At 41.8% G+C, this 13424-nt stretch overlaps 1 protein-coding gene across 1 annotated transcript; it reads right to left on the bottom strand.

The window, feature by feature from the left end:
- Positions 1 to 3310: 3310 nt before the first annotated feature.
- On the bottom strand, positions 3311 to 11759 carry kcnk4a (potassium channel, subfamily K, member 4a). Its single transcript, XM_031862469.1, has 8 exons — positions 11540 to 11759; positions 10104 to 10261; positions 8219 to 8500; positions 7594 to 7711; positions 6436 to 6596; positions 5461 to 5647; positions 4515 to 4648; positions 3311 to 4402 (listed from the first exon to the last, which is right to left on the bottom strand). The coding sequence occupies exons 3-8, from the start codon at positions 8405 to 8407 to the stop codon at positions 3311 to 3313; spliced, it is 1881 nt and encodes a 626-aa protein (XP_031718329.1). The 5' UTR covers positions 8408 to 8500; positions 10104 to 10261; positions 11540 to 11759.
- Positions 11760 to 13424: the final 1665 nt, after the last annotated feature.

The raw sequence follows: 13424 nt of genomic DNA, 5'->3' as shown, positions 1-13424 counted from the left end.
CACACACACAACATAAACCACGTCAGAGCCTTTGACCTTGATAGGGAGTGTGCATACACACCCTGTAGGCATCAAAAGCACACCCATGCATCCAAACATCCGGCCTGTATAACCTCCATTTAGCCAAATCTGTCATGGTTCATGGCTCTGGTTCTTCCCATACTGACCAAAAAATGTAAGAGAGCCCTTGATAACGGTTGTAAAATGTTCTTGAGGATGACAGAAAGCAATTCTCTCTTTCTCACATGCACCTTGTGGTCCGTGTCAAACGTAGCTCACATTACAGGTCTGGACGAGACTTTATTCGTCACTCAACTAGATTGAAATCGTTCCTGTGTATTTCTGGCAGTTGAATTAAAATACAGCTCTCGGGGCAGCATGACAACATAAACACAAAATAAAAGGTTATACAAGCAGCAGAGCGATAATGAGAAACAGGAGTAAACAGAAGATACCGATCTGTGGCCGCAGCATCATTGAAGCCATGTTATCCGAGCAGTCAAAGAGTTCTACTTGAGGCTCAACTACAACAAAACATCCGACCTCCATGGTCAGCTCAGCAGTGCGGCCAGCTCAATACAAATGAAGAACAGAGTTGTAAAAACAATGTAAAGGCGTTTTTATTGTGTGCTATACTGTGACTTTTTTTATGACGTACTTAACTATGATTGTTTTTGTCACTTACTATACCATAACTTTTTATGATATACTGTCTGACTACCTTTCATTACATACTATTCTGACTTTTTATCACGTATTAAACTATAACTTATCACATAATATACAATGAATCTTTGTGACATACTATGACTTTCTTTACTTTCTATACTTGATGTTACACTTTACAGTGTCTGAACTATAATTTTATAATTTTACGTATTTAGTCTGAAACTGAACTGTCTTAATATCAGTGAGCAGCAATTCAAATATCCACCTCCCTTTTATTGTATATAAAGAAGAATTAAAAGAAAATGAGAGGTAATTAACATCCTTTGTAGGTCAGAAGTCAGACTCATATTAACGCATCGTGATCGGCACATCAACATGTTGCCATGTGAATGTCTCTCCTTCCAGCCCTGTCAACAAATGACAAAATATGTGGGTGCCTAAATGTGAGTGTGGATTCAGTCAGTTACTTATTTTGGCCGTGGTAGAGGGCAGAATGCCACGATGGCCTCTTGTAGTTCCTGGTTCTGAGTAAGCAGGAACTGAATGTTTGTCATCCATCAAGAGCCGAGTTCACTCAGGACTTTTAGGGTTCAGGTGTCGGGTCATTTCAAATCTCCTGCTCTCCAGCGGACGGAGGTTTTGGAAAAACAGACTGTGTCCCAATTTCACACTGCATATTTATTGTATACATTGAGTACTATATACTAATAACCTTAACAGGCTAGCCCTGTTAAGGTTTATGTCAAAAAGCAGTGTGTGTTAAGAGAAGTCTGGTAATCATCACTTTAATGTGTCACTTGAAGACATTCTGAGGCTAACAGGGTTCAACTGAGGACAGATAGTATCGTACTGAAAAGGTGTACAAACAAGCTCAAAACCTACACAGCTATTTATGTGGCAGAGGGCTTTAGTCTTTAAAAATAATAACACAAACAGTATCAACCAAGAGGAAAAGTGGTCACAAGCAGAACCATGAGTGATGTATGGACTCTTGATATTAAACTTGATAAACACCACAAACCTTAAAAGTAACCTTAGTGTTGCTTTAATAGCCCTGAACACTTATATCCAACGCGAGCACACAAAGATGCTTATCATGGCGTACAGAGCACAAGAGTAATACGAAGCACTTAAAGCCTTCAGGAGCAGTTTCATGAACCAGCAGTAGTTAGTTACCTGCTTCACTCTCTCAAACAACTCGTAGCGTCACACAGTGACACTGGTCTGATGCTTTGCTTTGATGATAATGTGCTGGTGTAATGGTTTTAGGTTCTCCACCCTCTGCAGGGTTTGTCCCCGGGAATGTTTTTAGCCGAGGTGGTAAGCCACCCAGGACGCATTGTGTCTTGTGATGAATTTTATTTGTAGATGATGTAACGCTCAAAAAATGCATTAACTGTGTTAAAAACACCTGTGCTCTTGTCCCTTTTAATGTTGTATTTCATAAAAAGGTGAATAAAAACCCGCTCTGAATTTGAAGCTGTTAGTCAAGTAGCCAGGAGTTCGTCTCACAAAGACAACATAAATCTGAGAGTTAATTGTGAATATGTGTGCCGAGAATTGATTGAGCTCATAAGCAGAAAGACAGACAGATTACCAAAGTAGATAAATATGTGTCATGATGTCACTCGTGGCCTCTTATAACCTCTGAAACTTGTGACCAACTGTTTACACACAAGGCGCAGTAGATTTGAAAAGGATGCATGATTCCCTGGTTTGAAAGGCCTGTTTATAGGTAGGTGCAACCTGGCAAAGTCGTTCGATCCACCATTTTAGTCCAGATTCAGACATCTCAACAACTACTGGATGGATTGCCATGAAACAGGCATTCATGGTTCCCAGATGATTAATCCTACTCATTTGGTGATTTCCTGATTTTCCTTGTAGCAGTGAAATATCTCCACAACTGTTGACTGCATTGCCATAACATTTGGTTCACACATCTATGTCCCCTAGAATGAATTGAAACAGCAACACTTGTGTGACATATTTCTGGCATTCGCCGCAGTGCCCGTTAGACGAGCGCGTGGACGTTTATCGGAGCTCACTGGGACTTGCTCGATTAATAAAAGATATCAAGTGTACGCAGCAAAATTGAGCTCAGTTGTTGGAACAAATAAGTCACAGTTATAATCAGATGATGGAAATTGTCTCGGTAAACCCAACGCCGCTTGCATGGCTGGAGAGTCTTGTTTTCTGTTCTCTGAAGCAAGTTTCAGTCATTCAGTCTGGAGTAGGATTGGTTCATGTCTTCTCATCCTCATGCCTGTTGCCAATCAATCATCTATTGTACAGCCCCCATTGAGGATTTCGTATCCCAAACAGATTTCCATAGAGTTTTTTCAGATCACTAAGTAGAAAGAGGTTTCTGCACAACTTCAAAGTCTCCAAGTGTTGTAGGAGTTTTAACCTCCTCAGATAACAAAGTAAAACTTGTGGGCTGACTTTGTGAGGCTAGCCTTCAATACTAAACAATCTCCTGAAACATCAGCTTTATTTATGATGGTTAGAATTGCATGTTGTACACACTGTATATTCTAAGTGATCAAAGTGTCAAGTCATAGAGCTGAACCCACAGCTTTAGGACTAATGTGTTCTGTCACACCTCGACTTCGGCACCATGTTGTGAGTGTGTTAGCTGTCAGAGTGACGGACCTGAACCTGTCTGGTTCTCTGATTGAGGCAAGTCTGAAAGAGAGGATTCTGGAGGCGGTGTGGGGGGATTTGAAGGCGGCCGCATATCACTGCTGGGCCTCCTCACCTGCAAGGGGCTCCACTTGTGCGACAGCTGCCTCCTCATGCTCCTCCTCTTCGGCTTTCGTGGCCGTCTCCTCCTCTCCTCGCTTGCTCCTGGCTGGGCGTGGTCGCTCAGCGTGTCTGAGGACTCGTCGATGTACGCCAGATTCTCTCCGAAGAAATCCAGCAGCTGGCAGCTGGGTGAGGAGGCAGCGTGGAGGGGATGGGAGGGAAGGAGGATTGTGTGGCGAGAAGGAGGAAGAGGGGAGAAGCGAGGGTGCAAACCAGGAGCAGGAGTGCGTCTGTGGTTAGTTTTGGCTACAGATACACATCTCTCTGCTGGAATCAGTTTGTCTTTCTCTTGTGCTGTGTTCATATATGCGGCTCTCGCTCCTCCCTCCTCCATGTTGCTGACTGTACAGTAGGGCTGGAACTTGTGGAGTGCCAAGAGGGACGAGGAGACTGAAGAAACGTCTGATCTGGAGTCAAAAGGAGACTCGGATCCAGAAAGGGATCCTGCTTGCATGGCTGCACCTGCTGATTCCAGCTCTAAGGTGGAGTGGGCCACAGGGAGGGAGAATGAGCGGGCCAGCAGGGGAAGAAACGGCCTGCCCTCCACCTGCAGACCCACAGCGGGGTCAACTCTCAACGCAGGCACCGCCCTCGGGACCGTTCCACCTCCAGCGGCACTGACCCTTTGCCTGGACTTGGCCACAAACGCCCTCTCAAGAGACGAATGGGCCTCCAGCCTGCTCATGGAGCTGGACAGGCTGGCCCAGCGGTTCGGCAGGTGTCCATTCTCAGATCCTCCTCGAGCCAAGTATCCCAGAGTGCCCTGGGCTCCCCGTCGGATGCGGCGACGCTCACTGCGTTTCCAGCGCCGGCGCTGCAAGAGGAAAGGGTCGTTGAACTCCAGAGGGTTTGGGATGCGGAAGTCCATGGACATGTTCTGAATATTCTGAGTCCAGTCTGTAGCGTGGGCCCTCAACTCCTCCATCTGAGCGATAGAGCGGGAGATGGGAAAAAAGATGAACCTCTAACCAGGATTAAGTGCTGCTCCTCTTCTCTTGGTGTACATTACTGGCTCTCTAGTATCATATATCTCTCACCTCAGCACGGGTCCTCTTAGACAGCACCTTCAGCCAGTTGCCTATCATGGTGAGGATGGAGGCAAAGTAGGCGAGACCAAACACTATCCACAACCACACCAGAGGCTTGAAGAACCAGCCGTCCTCACGACCACCTGGACACAGAGAAAGTGGGCTTTTAGTGTGATGCCATGGTCCCCAGAGATGCAGCAGTCTCCTCTCTGTTGCCCCGTCACAATAATCAGAAGTCAGAGTCTGATACAGAGCAGTCCTGGAGCAGAGAGGGGGACGTTTCATTAACATGGGTGACCTGGGTGATGGGCAATTGCTCTATCCGCCAGACCAGTGTTTCAACCTTTAAACATGACACCTTAAGTCATGCTCGTATTATTGCACACAGCTTTTGTACAACTCTTCCATTTTTGGGTATTGAGTTGAAACTAAAGAATATTTTCATTATCAATTAATCTGCTGATTATTTTTCGATTAATCATTTCGTCTATAAAATGAAAGTGGAAAAATGACCATCATGATTTCCCAGAGCCCAAAGTTTGTTTTGTCTGACCAAGAAAAACCCGAGAGATATTTAATTCATAGGTATATGACCAATAAAGTAGCAGTTATTCACATCTGAGAAGCTGGAAGCAGCAGCAGATCTTCAAAGTATTTTAGCTTGAAAGCAGTTTAATCAATTATCACAAATGTTTCTGAATATCTTTAAGCAGATCAAATAACTGGTTTCAGCTCTATTGTACATGTGTGGTATGATAAACTGACCCTGACTTCGACTTCAGACTGCTGCAACTAAAGATAGCAAATACATGTAGCAATTCAAATAAATAAGTATCAATTATACAAGAAAAGTCTGAAAAATAAAATAAGTTTGTGCTGCACTGTTTGAAGTAAGACACGAGGTTGCGTGTAACTTGTGTATTGTGTGTGTGTGTGTGTGTGTGTGTGTCAGTACCTGGTACGTAGTCTCCAAAGCCAACAGTGGTGAGAGTGATGACCACAAAGTAGAGCGACTCCAGAAATGTCCAGTCCTCCACTTTCTGAAACACAACTGTTGGCACGGCGAGGAAGATCAGACAACCAATCAGGATGGAGAGAACCGCTGAGATCACACGCACGGTGGTTGGCCTGACTTTACGCTTCTGAGAGAGAGAAGGATAGCGGCGAATACAGAGGCAGAATGAATGGTAATCAATACTTAACGAATGACTGTGATCGACCGAAGAAAAAAAAGTTGATCTAGTAATCGACTTAGAAGTTTTATTTTAACTGGTCATTGTTTTACTGTTTCAGGTCAAATGCCAACTTCTTTTTACATGAACAGTGCTTATTGGTGTGACAATCATTTCAGATAAGAGTCAATTAATGCTGAATGATTTCCTCAGTACCATTCGTCTATTTTTAATGTAAGTATGACAACTGAGTGTTTGTATGTGATAGCGGGTTTCTTTCTTTGCCATTTATTTTCAAGGGAAACGTGTCCTCTTTCTCAGCTACCACTGACATGGTGCCCTTGAGCAAGGCTCCCGTGTACCTGCTCAGGGCTGCAGCTACAGTATGTGTAATCGCAGAGAAGCTGAAATTTGCCAGTGCTGACAGCATGCAAATAACCAAATTATCACTAGCAGAGACAATTTACAATTTCGTTTTTGTGCCTTTTGAGGAGGCAGCAGCGATTTTTAGCTACTTTATTTAGCATTTATATATTGTTCCTTCCTTTAAAACAATCGGGCAAATTGAAAATCCCTTCTTACATGACAACAGGAATATGAATTAACACCAGTAGCAGTGGTTCACATCCAGGGAGTGGGTTCTAGCCTGGTTCTTAACCAGACAATCAGAGATTATTGATTATTATTTGAAGCTGTGATTCACACAAGGTGTAAATCTAACTGAGGTTTTGTTCCTGGGCAGGACAGACCATTCTCACCAAGAAGAGGGTCTCAATCTTTGCCACAGCTCTCCGCAGCACTGTGCCCATGTGGTCACCCACTCCAGCCAGCAGTATGCCAAACATGGGGATCCCCACCAGGGCGTAGCACACACAGAACAACTGGCCGTACCACGTCAGAGGAGACAAGTTGCCAAAACCTGTTAGAAAGTTGAAAAAAAACACAAGGACCTTCAATTAAAGTTAATATGCAAGACTATGAAGACTCCTTTTGTATCACCAACTTCCATTTACAACAGACCTGAGACCCAACTCTGAGACGTCTTTTGGACTAACATGAGGTAGAGATCATTGCACATGGATTTTAGACAGCTAGTATCAAAGAGGAATGAAAAACAGAAGATAAATATGTACAGTTAAATGTCATAGTATGTCAAAAAAATGTAAATGTTAAAAGTCACACTTTAGTATTTCATGAACAAATCCATAGAAAAGTCATAGAATACTTTCATAAAAAGTAATATTAAAATATGTCATGAAAATGTCGTATATTTTTTTTAATTAATTGTAAATGTCATGAAAAATATCAAGTAATAAAACAGTCAAGGCAGATTATGTCAAAAGAACTCATAGTATAGTATGTCAAAAAAGTCCTAAAAAAGTTATATATGTACAAGAACGTCATAGTACTGTGTCCAAGGTCATAAGAAAATCACAGCAGTGTCAAAAAACTCATAGTTAAGAAAATCAAAATAAGTCTCAGTATGATATGTCAGAAAAAGTAAGTAATAAAAAATTGTAGTTTGTATAAAAAAGTCATAGTATAGTGTGTCCAAAAAAGTCCTAAAAAGTCACAGCAGAGTAAGTCAAAAAAGTCAGTTTATGTGGAAATAAGTTTTACTAAAGTATGTCATAAAAAGGTCATACTAGTATGACGAAAGAAAGTAATAATGTCATAGTACTTTAAGTCAAAAAAAAAAAAATGAATGGTATAGTATGTTAAAAAAAGTCATTAAAAAGTCATAGTATAGAATGTCAGAAAACTTTCATAAAACGGTCGTAGTATATTATGTCGAACAAAGTCATAAAGAAGTCTTGTATGTATGGAATAGAATGCTACAAAAAGTCACAGTATAGTAGGTTGAAAGACGTCATAGAACAGAATGTGAAAAATGAGTGTCATAGCATATACTGTACCTATGGTGGTAATGATGGTACCACAGAAGAAGAAGGCTGACGCCAGGTCCCAGCGGGAGGTGAAGTTGGCAGAAAGGTTGTTCACATCGAGTCCGGACTCCACCGCAGACACCACTCTCTGCAGGTGAGGTATGTCATTTACTCGCCCCACTTAACTTACAACACAGGTATATCCTTTATTCATGTGCAAGTACCGGTACAATTATCTCAAACAATCCAATGCATCAATGCAAAAGGATGGTAGTAGATGGAATTTAGTTTTCTTTATATCAGGTTAGCTTTAGTGCAATGGTTCCAAACTGGGGTTGGGCCTCCTTGAAGGGTCGCAAGATGATCAATGGGAAGCTGACTTTTATAGAAAACAAATGGTAAAAATGCGACTCACTACTTCTTCAAATATATTAACTGCAGTGCAAACTGCAGTGAAAACCTGACTTACTGAAATAAACCTGGTTTAACTTTCACTTGTGTTGTGTCTCAAGTTTAATCAGAAAGAGCAAAAACAGAAAAGAAAAAGAAAAACTTTATCTCTGTGGTTAAAACAAGTCTTAAAGCTGTGGTTGTATTTACAGTTAGTGTGAGTGGGACTAAGTGATGAGAGTGTACTTAGTGTGTCCATTGATACCTTCACAAGCTTGTAGAAGTCCAGCTCGGTGACACAGGAGTTATTATCAAGGAAAGTGTTCTTGGTAGCGAGAAGGTCTTTGTACGCCAAATTCTCCTCGGGGAGCTCCAGGGTTCCAAAAACAAGCGCTCCCATCACCAGGTACAGCATGACCCCAATCAGCAGGGCCAAGAGGGTGGTACACCGCATTTTCTCCCCGTCGACCCCCTCTGCCCCTCCAGGGTTAGAGGGTCAGAGCTCCGAGGCCAGGCTCTCAGTCAGGATACACCGGGGCACAGCTGGCTATAAACAGGAAGTTCCTTTTGAGAGGTGCTGCATGTGTGAGCACGGAAATAAGCAAGCGACACAAGTGTTCGTGGAAGGCCGACACACATTAAGTACCTTTATTTATACATCTGTGCGTCAAACCAAAGAGACGGTCACTGACAGGAAAAGTCAGAAGTTAAGAGCCGACAAAGTGTAAAGTACACTTCTGCACATCTTACAGGAGGTGGTTTAACAGTGATGTACAGTGGTGTTGAAGGAATGCTCCAGAAACCTGTTTTTGTACTCCTCCATTACAAGCTATGAGCTCACAAAATAAAGTCTCTTTAGCCCTTTCTCAATGTTCAAGCCCACACTGGGAAACTACATTTCCCACAATGCAGTTTTATATCGTCTTTCACTGTGATGCGTTCATGTCAATGTCCAAGATGTAACTGCAATTGGAAACTCTCTGAAAGCTCTGATGTATCTGACTTGGCACTTGAAAATGAACTGATTTATTATTGCACTGCTGTAACACCGTCAGACTCACAGCGGACAGTTTAAAATCAATGCAGGCGAATCAGAGATATCGTCTTTGTGTTCAAAAACTGTCACCCATAATGCACCATGAATATGGTCAGATTCAGTTTGTTATGCTAGTAGCTGATAATGGAGGAGAAGTCGGGGGCAGCACAGAAGGTCTGGTCAGCTCACTTCTGGTCTTCAACCCCAACTGCCTCAAGTGACATCATTTGAGGCAATTTACCAAACTTCACAGGTTCCTCTGGAGACACAGAAAGGTTCCATACACCAGTTTCACTCCCTCAAGACCTGTAAACAGACTTGTGTGTAAGATGAGTGGAGTACCTCTTAGTTGATTAAACCCACATTTAATGGATATGATGTTATATCGTCAGAGCTCAAAATTTGAATCCTCACAAGATCAACTCGGTAATCATACAACCGTCTCGACTTCTTTCTCATCTCTACCATCCCTCCCTCATCTATGGAGTCAGATTAGTATCATGACAAAGCACACAGAATGATTCACAATGTATTTTAAGAATTATGTATAAATTACTCCGCAAAAATGTTTTCAATGTACACAAACAGTTATTGTCGTGTATAAATGTAAAAGTAAATAAATAAGTTTCACAAATATATTTCTGAAACACAAACAAATATTTCTTGTTTTAAATAAATCAATAGAAATCCACTAACATATGTGTTTAAATGATTATAAATGTATGATTAAAATATAAATATATATTCAATACAATCACATGAGCCGTCTTATGTTATGCTCAGGTTTTATTTGATTTAATCATATTTGTGTTTGCATTAGAAACACAATTGTGTTTTACATTTATATACAACACTAACAACCTTTGTGTGCATTCAAAAATATTTTTGTGGAGAGAAAAATATGTAAACCCTGAAATCCATGTGAATCCTTCTGTGTGCATTCATTCATTCATTACGATGCTGATCTGACCACATACAAATCACATGAACACAGCGTCAGACCCTCGCATTCCATTGGGATCACATCCAAAATGCAGCAATATTGAAAGAAACTATTCTTCGTGCACTCTTCTAAACTCGCTTTTGTGATACAGAATGTTTTATAAAACAGTACCTTAGCTCCACAAATCAGGTGACAGACAAATCTCCTCTTTCTTCTGTATCTCTGCTCGGCTTTCTCTCTGGTTCTCCTGGCGTCAACGTTCAGGAGTGAAGGATTGTGGGTCCATTTCCTTCTCCTGCATGCCACTTGGAAGACTTAAGCACAACAAACTGCAGAAACAAACGCATGCATGTAAAAGTGTAAACGTAGGTTAGAGCGTAGATGAACAGAACCGCTTTAAGTTGGCACATTTACCCGTTTCTCTTAGTTTGAGCATTGAATAAGTGTTCCCACTGTAGAGACTTTGTCATAATAATCAGGGCGAGACTGACACACTCCAGGCCGCCCCGCCATCATTCTCACAAATGATTACACTCTGCCAAAACTCCAAACATACATCTCGACATTAATCGAAAACATGTTTATCGCTTATCTTCATTTGGCTTCTAATGTTTTCTTTGAACTGTGTTTACTTTTGACACACACACACACACACACACACTCACACACACACACACACACACACACACTCGACTAGGATTTAGGAGCTTCTTGCTCTGGGTAAGCCGCCCCTGGTCGTCTCCACCATCACAATGTTCTGACATTTCCCAGCCGACTGTCAGCATTCTGCACTAATGGACTGTTGGCTTTGGTTCGCGTGGACCGTCTCGCTCTCTGCCCCTGGCTTCAACACTGACAGATATTATTAGTTATTATCGCTGTCTAAACCTGCGCTGGCATATTTTGATATTTTGCTAAGATACTAAGTGAGAGGGGCTTAGAAAGAGCAGAACCGTGGCTGACGGGCGGTGATCTAATCTTAAGTTAAACAGTGGAGGCAGGTGAGGGAAATAAATCACGAGGTGAGCTGTTTGAAAAGACGCACGCGGCTGGTCGAAGATGTTCTTAGGTCTGCATATACGTAGTTCAGGCGTGCAAGACGAATCTGACCAAAGAGGGATGAACTACAGAAACTAAAATAAGAATAAAAGCAGCCGCAAACATTCTTCTCCACGTGGTTACTCGCTAGGCTAACAGTCATATTTGGAAAAAACAAACAAAACATTTTTTTACTGGAATTACATGTTACTTAGTCTGCAGATTGCAAACAAAAGGATTGCACACTTGTTTTTGCATAGCTAATATAAGATAAAATAAAAAAAATAAAACCTGAACTATTTCCTTATGTGATGCAATAATAATTTCTATATTTTGTCACCTTCATTAAACGTGTAAAGGGTTACCATTATTTATAATATCATATTTGCAAATACAGAAGTGAGATCTGTGAGGCTCCAAACCACTATGAAGTAAAGCCAATGTCAATTAAAGCTACTGGGGCCGTAGCCATGAAGGCCTATCGATTACACTGAACATTCTTATCACGAAGAAACTTCTCGTTTTTGGGAGAACAACCAATCACGCGTCTTTGAAAGAATGCTTCATACCTCCTCACGAAGGCTAAAGTTTCTGTCCCTTCCTCGCTGCTCGGAGACGTTTCCTGAATCCCTCCTAAGTTAGGACTCCTTGCTAGAAATGTTGAGGCTAAATTAGGAGCTCTGCGAGAGAAGTCTGTGCCGACAAACCTCCAGAGAAGAATACGACTGTCTGTGGATGAGGACGTAGTGTCCACTTGACAATTTGCAGTGCTGGGAGAAAATAAAGCTTCTACAGATGTAATTACTCTTTCAGTGAGCCAACACTGACGTCAGAGAGAGATCACAGGTTACAACTATTGGTTCTCTGGTTTCATGCTCTGGGAAAGAACGATCCTCAACAATAATGATAGGACTGTTTGTGCTACAGAGGTCGCATAGAAAAAGGTAAACGAGCTGACATTTTCATCTGAGGCTGTAAATGTAATATTTTCAATTAAATGCTTATCAAATGCAGCCACGCCCCTAAAAACACAGATCAGGTCAGAATCTTAAAATATAGTTTTAAGCTACGTTCCTTTCTAAATGTTGCACTTAAATTACTGTGCCGTCTGTGTCAGGGTTCAGAGGATGTATACTAGCAGGAATGTTGGAGTAAGGGATTGATCATCTCTTTTTAAATGGGTGTGACAGTCTGCTACTATACTTGGTAACCTATAGTTAAAAAGAAAAAAGGAATTTTTGGAGAAAAGGCATAAGCCACACATGCAAACTGGATCTAAAACCAAGCAGCATGCATCATCAAACAAATACACAATTCTGCTACGAAAGTGACAATAAATAACTAACAGTCTCGTCACCAAAAAAAACTTCTGTTATAACTCTCAGTAACCTGCCAGAAAAAATATATATTTTACATGTCTTACCTTCAGTTTGGAGAATGTTGCTATCCAAGTTGGTCTCGTGTGCCGTTCTCCCACCATTCAGCGCTCAGCTCTGTGAGAGTGTGTGTGTGTGTGTGTGTGTGTGTGTGTGTGTGTGTTGTCAAAGTGCATGTGTGTGTTTTCTCCTTGGAAGGTGTTTCCCCATTCTCGTGACCCTACATCACTCTGACAGAGGAGAGCAGATCGTAGGAGGACCAGATGAGGGAGGAAGAGGAGGAGGAGAAGAAAGGGACATGGCATGTGAAGTCCATTACAGCGCAGCAAGTGTGATTAAGTGCCGTCACTGCAGAGGAAGAGCAGAGGAAGAGCAGAGGGCCTCGGAGTTTCCTGGGCTGGACGTGGGGGGGCTTAGCCCGCTAAATCCTCGCCTTTCCAACCTCTGTCTTTTTTGAGAAGTAAAGAGAGACACTTGTTTCTTCAAAGTCAGACTTATTGTTCAAACAATTTTTCTTGCGCTTGAGGAGGATTTTCATCATGAAAATAAAACAGACAGGTTGGAAAGCCCGACTCGTCCATCGCCTCTTTAATTCTTTGATCCTCCTTTAACAGCACCTCTCAACAATGTGTTCATGACCAAGAGGCAAAGGGAGAGGACTTTGGTAATTGAGGAAATACTATTGTGGTTTAGAAAAGTTATTCCACTTAAACACTCCGAGGCTCTCCTCATTGGACCACGGCGCTCCTTTAGACTCAAATGTCCAGCAGCAGCAAACCCCTCTAATGTGAAATCATGATAGACAGTAAACAGCCTAGATTCTCAGACTCAACGGCGCTCAAAGACAAATAAATCCACGAGAGACAATGGTTAAATTATGAGCAAGCCTTTTATTGTAGCTGCAAACACAACACAGAGAAAAAATTAAAAAAAAAAAAAAAATCACATGAAAGTGTCTAAAACAAGGCAACAAATACACAGTGAGGCCGTCACTGCCGAAAGACTACAGATCCCAGAGATATGAAGGCAGCTGAAAGGGAGGGGAAGAGTGTGTGTGTGTGTGTGTGTGTGTGTGTGT

Source organism: Anarrhichthys ocellatus, unplaced genomic scaffold (assembly GCF_004355925.1).
Source record: "Anarrhichthys ocellatus isolate YVR2014 unplaced genomic scaffold, GSC_Weel_1.0 scaffold27, whole genome shotgun sequence".
In the NCBI taxonomy this organism is placed as follows: domain Eukaryota; kingdom Metazoa; phylum Chordata; class Actinopteri; order Perciformes; family Anarhichadidae; genus Anarrhichthys; species Anarrhichthys ocellatus.
This window is presented reverse-complemented; position numbering and strand designations above follow the sequence as displayed.

Bases quoted from the DNA above. Each gene is read 5' to 3' on its own strand.
- kcnk4a (XM_031862469.1), bottom strand. From the start codon at position 8,407: ATGCGGTGTACCACCCTCTTGGCCCTGCTGATTGGGGTCATGCTGTAC. The intron at 7,712-8,218 runs GTATCAATGGAC...CCTCACCTGCAG, and splicing joins ACTTCTACAAGCTTGTGAAG to AGAGTGGTGTCTGCGGTGGA. The intron at 4,649-5,460 runs GTACTGACACAC...CTCTGTGTCCAG, and splicing joins CTTTGGAGACTACGTACCAG to GTGGTCGTGAGGACGGCTGG.